The 9,206-nt window shown below is 33.3% G+C and overlaps 1 protein-coding gene across 1 annotated transcript in view; it reads left to right on the plus strand.

Moving 5' to 3' along the window:
* The first annotated feature begins 606 nt into the window (after positions 1-606).
* The window catches only part of LOC110441410, a 25,390-nt gene continuing 16,790 nt past the window's right edge, over positions 607-9,206 (plus strand). Inside the window, exons 1-3 of the mRNA XM_021484531.1 lie at positions 607-698; positions 4,736-4,850; positions 8,913-9,061. Coding sequence (XP_021340206.1) covers positions 650-698; positions 4,736-4,850; positions 8,913-9,061 — 313 coding nt within the window. The 5' untranslated portion in view covers positions 607-649. The remainder of the gene's footprint in view (positions 699-4,735; positions 4,851-8,912; positions 9,062-9,206) is intronic.

Here is a 9,206-nt window from a genome sequence, read left to right on the forward strand (position 1 = left end):
ATGCACATAAACCAAAAAAATCTCAGGATAAAGATACGGTTTCCTTATTAGCATCAAAAAGCAGTCTTCGTTCGAGTTTCCTTTTTGATTTTCAACAACACTGTCTTTTCTGTGGTCAATCTGCAAATAGTATAGAAGATAATATAAAGATCAGAAATCAATATATAGGTCGCAGTAACGTACTTGCTTTACACTAGGCCATCCTATATACCCCACCCATCACCCGGTAGGGGACTAATATATATCATACCTAGAGTCGTTAGTGTGGGCTACAATTTAAAGATTTTTTAACTTGCACCTTGCGCAACAGAGTTATTTTATTGTATAAACCTAATTATAACACGAGGAATCAGTGTAAGTATTGGTTAATATGGTCATTATGTAGAACTGTTAGTACGGGCTGTATTCAATAAGAACATGAATCATTACCATAAGTGTGAACTCCATAGCAAACAAGAATCATGCGTCAATGAGCAATGTCACTTGCCGTATATATCATGTCTTCCTTGTGTGTTAATACTTACTACGTACTTGTCACCAAGGACAACCAACATAATATTGACAAGTGTAAATAGCCACTCTCAAATTAAATACCCGTCTGATTTACCTGTACCCCTACACAGATTTGCTATAACATAGACGACACAAAATGGCGTACATTTACATCTTCTTTCTTATATTGTTTGCTGTGTTTGAAGGTAAGATAAACATAATTCTATCTAGATTAAGTTATTTATCTTAAGTTATGACAAATCAAGTAAACTGGAAAACAGATTAATGTAGACGTTATTCACTGTCATGTTATTTCTTTCTGTCGTGTCAAATCAACATAATTTCCCAACTAAAACTTCTTTATTCACGGAATTGTTCAAAGGGATATTTACAACTCAACTTCATTAAATGACTAATTGTATGCCTTAAAGCAGCATGACAGTTTAACTCACAATAATTAATTAATTCTGTTCATTTAAAAAACAATCATGAGATAGACACTGGAAAAAACAGGTTGCGTGTACAATTTCGTTCTCAAAATGCCACGGGTTTGACCTTAAGAGCAGACACCGTGGACCTGATCGTACCATTGGTATCAAAGAAAATGAAATGATCATAATAATTAGAATGAAAGTTTTGTTTTTCTTTGAAAAATAATTAACAGAATAATTTACCTTTCATATCTCGGAACGGAAATTACAACATTTACCGTGAAAATTAAAAACACAAACGCATAAAACAAGTATTGTTCAAGCAATAATTATCAGGTATTTTGTTATTATTGCAAACAAAATATTTTCGAAATCTTTCTTTATATCAATTTTCGTCATTGTGACGCCATACCAAGTTTAAGGTCAATCAATTACGCCGACAAACCGCCTTCAGCACATACGCATACGCCTCTGAACTAAAAGAACGCATTAATGGCCTAATGGTATAAATCCAGTTATTATTGAAAGCATAACTACACGTAAAATGTAATTTTGATATAAAACGTGCAAAGTATCATATCGCCAATTGTGACGTCACATTAAACCGTGAAATGACATGATGACAAAATTGTAGCGTTTTTCTTTACTTTTTCTACTGATTTTTATGACCGAAATTATATCCTAAATGTAGGTAACACTTACATATAAAAAGAAATATCGAAGTTCTTGCTGCTACCTGTAAAATATGATTTTGTTGGACTTCTCTTTACATTTTGAATTGTAAACTCTTATCGGATTATCGCAGGATCCTGTTAATATATTTGAACATAACCAGTTATACGTGTATCGGTATCTCTGGTCATCCGCTTATCTGTTGACATAACGATGACTAGCGTATAAAGGTTTACGTGGACATAATATATTTTATTGAAACCATTATATTATACTGACATCGGCAGATGCATTTATTTAGGAATTGAACAAATCCGTATGCATGTGTAATGGTGATTTGGTGTGTGTATTAACGTAAATCTTAATATCTCTATTTTGATATGATAAGCGTATCACCATTTGACTGATGGTTGTAACAGATTCATAACATACCCGTATGTGCGTTAATTTAAATAGCACGAGTGTTTTTGAAAAGATAGCGGGTAGTTACGTTTGAATGCATTCAAACAATAAATAAGAAATGTCTCTGAGAATGTCATGCGTTTTGAATCATTGTTGCTTAATTTAAAATTCTCTTGTGAATATACAGAAATCAGAGGCCATTTAAATAGACCACGGTCATTTAATAGGTTTAAAAGGCCGAGTGGGTGTATTGAGCATACTTTTCTTTGTATAGACTTGTTTGAACTTTTCTTATGACTTTTTTATATATAGATTTTCGTGACAGTCACACTCTATAGAAATCCATAGAATCAACACTGACATTACCCCAGACATTACCTTCTTACAAGTTCATAGCGCAAATAGTTCTATTGGCACAGATTATTTGATTGTTTACCCAGTTACTAGTATATAAATCAGTATGTAAGTGGTACTTACGATAAGCAAATAACTTTACCGTACAGTACGCCGGCGTGTGTCATATATTTTAATTTTTCTACAATGTTTTTTTTTCAAGCAATTTTGAGTGTGTTATGATTTAATACTGGATTACTAATACCTCTTCGTAGACACCATGTATTAGCCAACGGCTTTTTATGGCCATTCTGGTAAGGCAGAGATCGATACCTTCTGAGAGACGTATACAAATTGCTAAGGAAAATGCAACTTGAGAATATGATATCGAAGTTTTCATTTTTTACACAAACAATGTACGTATTAAACGTGTCGCAAGATTTCTAGACCGACTGGTCCCTTTGTCAAGCTATGACTATTGAACAACTTGATCATATGTTTGCTGCGTCAAGAGATGTTTGCAAATGAAACCACGGGCATAATATGGGGTTTTTACTTAATGTGTAATGTCGATCACGTCAGAGTATGGTATAAATATTTTGCTCTACTCATTGGAATTACTCTACAGTGGTGTAATAACGAAAGTGTTTGCTTAGGATGTTTAGAAGCAATTAGATCTCTTAAAAGCTGTTTATACAACGAGCGGCTAACACACATGTTTATATAATAATAATAAAAGTAAACTTTATTAATTGAGGATAAAAAACCTGTTTACCAAAGCTAATCTTCCACAGGGTCCTCTGTTAGTAAAAGGGTTAGTTAAAAACATGATATAATAGAAAACAAATGATCATTTAAATTATTATCACAGTAAGCATAGGCATAAAAGTAGTTGAGCTTATTAAATTACTATAATTTGACTAAATGTATATACAATTAAAGGGTCATTTACACTATTCATTTAAATTATCACAGGGCCAAAGATACACAATTCTAAGCTGAACCAATATGGTATTCAGTAAAAGACCAAATGTCTAAATTACATATATATGCTAATATACCACAAAATGTAATAAACGTATATAATTAAAACCTATAAATATTAAGTTTTTCAACACACCACTTTAAAAGATTCATAAATACATAATGATATCCCCCACGAGCAAACATCGGATTCGCTGTCATTAACTATGTATGACACATACTAAGTAATATTTACGTCTAGTGGGTTTCTACAATATATAGTCTTTTTCCCGAATATGTATGACTAGGTATGAGGCAAAGCGAAGTCGAATCGAATTGTCGGTATGATTCGTCATTTCGTACATATATAACAACAAAGTGTACATACGCTTATAGTATGTCCGAATCGACTTCGACTTTATACTTTTACATTTTTTTGATACACACGCTTCACTGGTCATTTGTTTGATGAAGGTGACATGGTACATGAACGTATCGTTCTAGTATCCGAAACCTCACACAACAACAATTACTGGTTGTGATACATAACATTTTTACTGTAAATATATACCGTTTGTTTGTAAACGGTTTTGGAAATACACCGTTACCAACCATAAACATCCCAGTAACTTAGTGCACATTCAAAATATAACCGGCATATTCATTTCATTTTTGCCAGTGACAGGGTGAACATATGATAAAAGAATGATGATGAAATCTTACCAAATAACAGCAGAAACGCATAATTGTGTTTGGTAGCCAATGGCAAATGACACAGCCTTGTTAGTCGTCAAGCGTGATGTCGTAAGAATATGGCACCAGAGAATAAGCTTTTATATTCCTGACTGTTTTGATCTGGTAAAATTTTCGTCGTTGTAGGAGGTTTTATGAAATGGAATGCATAGAAGAATTTTATTCGTGTTTTCCATTGAATTTCATTGTATAGTTCACTCATATGGTATATTAAAATATGGGTATATCTGACATAGAAGTGAAATATTCATTGTTTTCAACCGGAAACCATTAATCATCCTCTATATGTATAACGATTACTAGTTTTAATTTTGATAATTGATAAACAATTTATACAAAACATTCTTAATGTTCTAAGCAATTAATAATGCGTTCACCCCTAACTTTAAAAATATGTTTCCCTTATTCGTACTTGTAGTAATTATAATACATCTATTAAATTGATTTCATAAAAAACCCACTTCCTCTTGATGAATTTAAGATTGTACATGTTAGTTAATTTCTATTTTTGGTAAAACATTACTTCCAATGGAGCATACAACAAACAAAAACTCCAATGTCACACAAACACAAAGCCAATGTCACAAACAAGTTTTTAGTAAGTAACATCGATTTTGTTTTATACAATTTCAGTTAATAACATTGTTGTATTTACAATTGTATAACATGATATTTCAAATTATTTTCAGAATCATTCAGTGAACTTTGTATAAGTGGCTACTACAGCAATTATAGATACTACACATATTGCAGCTCGGGATGTTGTGGCAGCTATTACAACGAGTACTGTTGTAGCTCACTAGAGTAAGTATGTCTGCTGCTAAACCAATACTATTGTAGCTCACTAGAGTAAGTATATCTGCTGCTAAAACCAGTACTGTTGTAGCTCACTAGAGTGAGTATATCTGCTGCTTAAACAAGTACTGTTGTAGCTCACTAGAGTAAGTATGTCTGCTGCTAAACCAATACAATTGTAGCTCACTAGAGTACGTATGTCTGCTGCTAAAACCAATACTATTGTAGTTCACTAGAATAAGTATATCTGCTGCTAAAACCAGTACTGTTGTAGCTCACTAGAGTAAGTATGTCTGCTGCTAAAACCAGTACTGTTGTATGTATACATGTATGTATGTATGTATACATACGTACATATGTATGACATATACTATGTATGTATGTATGTATGTATGTATGTATGTATGTATGTGTATGTGTATGTGTGTGTGTGTATGTGTGTGTGTATGTGTGTGTGTGTGTGTGTGTGTGTGTGTGTGTGTGTATTCAAATTATAATTAATAATGACGGAATTTCAGGGAAAGTTGAAATTTTTCAAATCAAAGTGATGATAAAACAAATGTCCATTTGTTTTCATTTGCAATGATATAAAAACATCGCATCATTTATAATCTAGATTGCAGATATATATTTTACAGTGAAATGAACTGAATGTCTCGCAATTATCTTAAAACATATATGTACCTTAAGATGCTACAGTTTTCCTTTTTAAATAGTATATTCGTTGCCATACTAGGTAACGTTTAATTACTTATAATTGCAAGCATTTCAATATGCACTGACATTCACTTAATATCCGTTGTATACACAAACTGCAGTCATGATCTCATAACCTCACCATATCACGTGACAAGTTTCCATCAACGTCACTGTATGTGGGCGGGTCTATGCAAATATCTTAAACAGTGCATATAAGTTGAGTTAAACAAGGTTTATCCAAATATCAGGCTGTTACTTTAATTAACTAGTGACACGTTTATCTTTTTTGAGAAAAAAATAACTTCATATCCGTTGATCAGACTACCGTTTAAAATCATTATGAAGCATTCACAGAAAAATAATCGGAAAATATACGGACTAGTTTTCTATTTTGGTCAGGTTATGAATTATTAATTCCAGCTAAGCACAAGTGGACTTATCATAATAGATGGCCTCGGCATCTATTTAATTCACATGTGCTCAACTGAAGTTATCGCTTCATTGTCTAACCAAATAATAGGGCTTAAATAGGCTATGCCTGCTGCCCAATCCATTTGTCCTTTGACAATAAAATTTATTTGAAATTGGAAAAAAAACAAAAAAAACACCTATTCCTTAGATAGTTTGCAATTGGATTCTTACCGGTCCAATTAGATAGACATTGCAATACAATGAGATGGCAAATGTTGTTATGAGACTATAACAACATTTTCTATTGTAACGTCATCAATCGCTGTTGTGACGTCATCAATTTCATTGTTGTCAACACTTAATCTGCTGTTCGAAGACGTGTTCGAAATGACTAAATAAAGCGTAACTACACCCAATCAAAATGTAAATATATAATGAACATTTTAGCAAATATTGTTATGGTCCTATAACACACATTTCTATTGCTGACAAACTTACATAAAGTAACTGGGCTTTATTTAGTTTGTCATCAATAGCAATGTGTGTTATAGGATCAAAACAACATTTGCTAAAACATTCATTGCTGAAATAATGTAAAAGAAACTATATCACACAATCGAACAGATAAAAGACCACCGTACACTTGAACAGCAAAAGTGGCTACGGTTATTTATTTCTCGCACCTCAGACAGAGATATCCCACGTCATACCCCATGCTAGATTTTTCTATCTCGTCCGATCTGTCTTGCACCTTTACGTGACATTTCGCGGAATTTTTACACTGCGATGTGTTCATCCGCGCGTTAACTGCTTGAAATTGACAATCTGCATTATAAATGTTCTGTTTTGTTGTTATATGTCTAGTTTTGATGTTGTTAGATATCTTATGTAGTAGATAAAATATAATCTACACTATGAAGTACGTTGTCATCTATGTAAGAACGGACAGCATTTTTACGCGGAAGCATTCAAATGTAGCTTAAGTAGTGAAGAGGTCATTATGATTTGAGGCTCCAGACGGGATACTTGAAGTTTTTAGCAAAAATATATATTTGATCGAACTAAAAGGTGCGAGAAAAAAATTCATTTACCTGTAACTGAGCAAGATCGGGTTATATCAGTCTCGGGCTAAGATTCTGTAACATCCCAACCTCGGCTTACGCCTCGGTTGGGATTTTGTTACAGTATCTTAACCCTCGACTGAGATAACACGATCTCGCTCAGTTACAGTTAATAGATTGTATTAATCTTTTTGACAAGACAAACAAAGTTGTTCAGACATTAGAGTTTGGAAAAAAAAAGATAAAAAAAGTTTTACTGTAAATAGTTCGCCACATGCTATGCATTGACGCTGGTCCACGCGTTTCAATATGAAGGAATGCGTAATGTATGAATGACCCATCCGGATACGGGCAAAGACAATCTCGTCTCGGCGGTTTTTCTCAATAGCTGGGAAACCATTTCCCGACAGTAGGTTTACAGAGTTTAATTTTGTTGCAAAATATGTAATGTACGATTTAAAATAGGTAAAATGAAATTTAAAATTAACATGTGGTAATAATTAATCTGCTTTTGCGGTGCAATCTATCTTTCCGTTACCTGGTATTTCCATATGTCAGGGAACTCGGCATGATATAATGTGATATTTTGATGATATAATATGTAATAAGTCATCACAAGCGATAAAAATCCCCTTGCGTTCACACATTGTATGACATATATATATGGAAATGAATAGAAAAGTCAATGATGTATCATTATCTGCTCTCGCGACTGCATTCTTCGATGGATAACAGATTGTTATTGTGCAGTTTTTATGTTGTTTGCATAAGAATATCTTTGTGTGTTTTTGACGTAAAAAGACAAAACTATAATGAGAATACCGACAAAAATGTAAAAGCAAAAATATTTTTGCACGAATCTGTTGAATGTATTATCATGTAAAACACTTGTTTGATAGAGCGATGATATTTTTCTAAAAAAAAGTAAAAGTGACCTTGACCTTTAACACAGTACCCCAAAACGCAAACTTGTTCAAGGTACATTGTTTTGTCATACCAAACAAGTGCATCAAGTTTCATGAAATTCCGTTGACAGTGTTTTGTTTTGAAAATAGTAACAGTTAACTTGACCTTAAACGTTGAAACCCGAAACGAAGACTTGCTCGAGGTATTGTCATACCAAACACTTGTATGAAGTTTCATTACATTCCGTTGAGAAATGCTGAATCCTATATTCCCTCGAACTATCGTTGCGAGAGGACCAAACTGTTAAATGTTTTACTACTGATTGAGATATTCTTTATTTTCTTGTTGCAAAGGCTCTGAATAACAGATAGGGCAACATACTAGATGATTGACTTCGGTACATCATTTGATTAAATGTGTTTAAGGGGGAGATGGATAGCATGGGCTTCCGTAGAAAATAGTGATGCATAATATGAAAGCCGGCATCAAATCCAAGAGCGATATATTTTGCAACCATGTCTGTGGCGATCTTATGATCATATTTCGAACTATCAGTATAAATGATATCAAGTCCTTATATTTCAACCGCAGGTTCAAAAAGGCTGAACAAATGCGTAATTTTCAGTCCTTTTATTTCAACTGCAGGTTCGAAAAGTATGAACAAATGCGTATTATTCAGTCCTTATATTCCAACTGCAGGTTCGAAAAGGATGAACAAAAGGCGAACTATCCAGTGTAATATTTTACTGTTTCCTAGAGCGGAATAACAACCCAGGGCGAAATCATTAAGTAACATGGCTCTATAGTTATGTTTATATTGCGTGATTAAGGTTAAGTATGATGTTAATATATGTATATAGTTAGTATCACTGGACATACCATTAATGTCATAGGAATCGAATTCATGTTTTATTGTTTTCAAAGTTTAAGTGATATTAAATGATCATATTAAATATGATTTTCCTTTTCCTTATAAAATGTTTTAATGTTTTAGGGTTGGAACCATAGCGGGAATCGTAATTGGATGCATTTTCGCACTAGTAATCCTGGTCGTCGTCATTATCTGTGTGTGTGCCCAGTGTAAGAAGAAAAAGACCGGTGTGGTTATCAGCAACAATCAACCTCATACTGCAGTAGCATTTGGTACGTATTTCTCTATCAGAAAAAGTCGTCATAAACTAGAATAGTCGTCGGTACATGATATCTCAATATCAGTAACAACGTTCAATTTCTGAGCAAAATGGAATTTGCACGTGATATCTTCCTGGATTTAATATTGCGTCAACAT

This window comes from Mizuhopecten yessoensis, unplaced genomic scaffold (genome assembly GCF_002113885.1).
Source record: "Mizuhopecten yessoensis strain PY_sf001 unplaced genomic scaffold, ASM211388v2 scaffold715941, whole genome shotgun sequence".
In the NCBI taxonomy this organism is placed as follows: domain Eukaryota; kingdom Metazoa; phylum Mollusca; class Bivalvia; order Pectinida; family Pectinidae; genus Mizuhopecten; species Mizuhopecten yessoensis.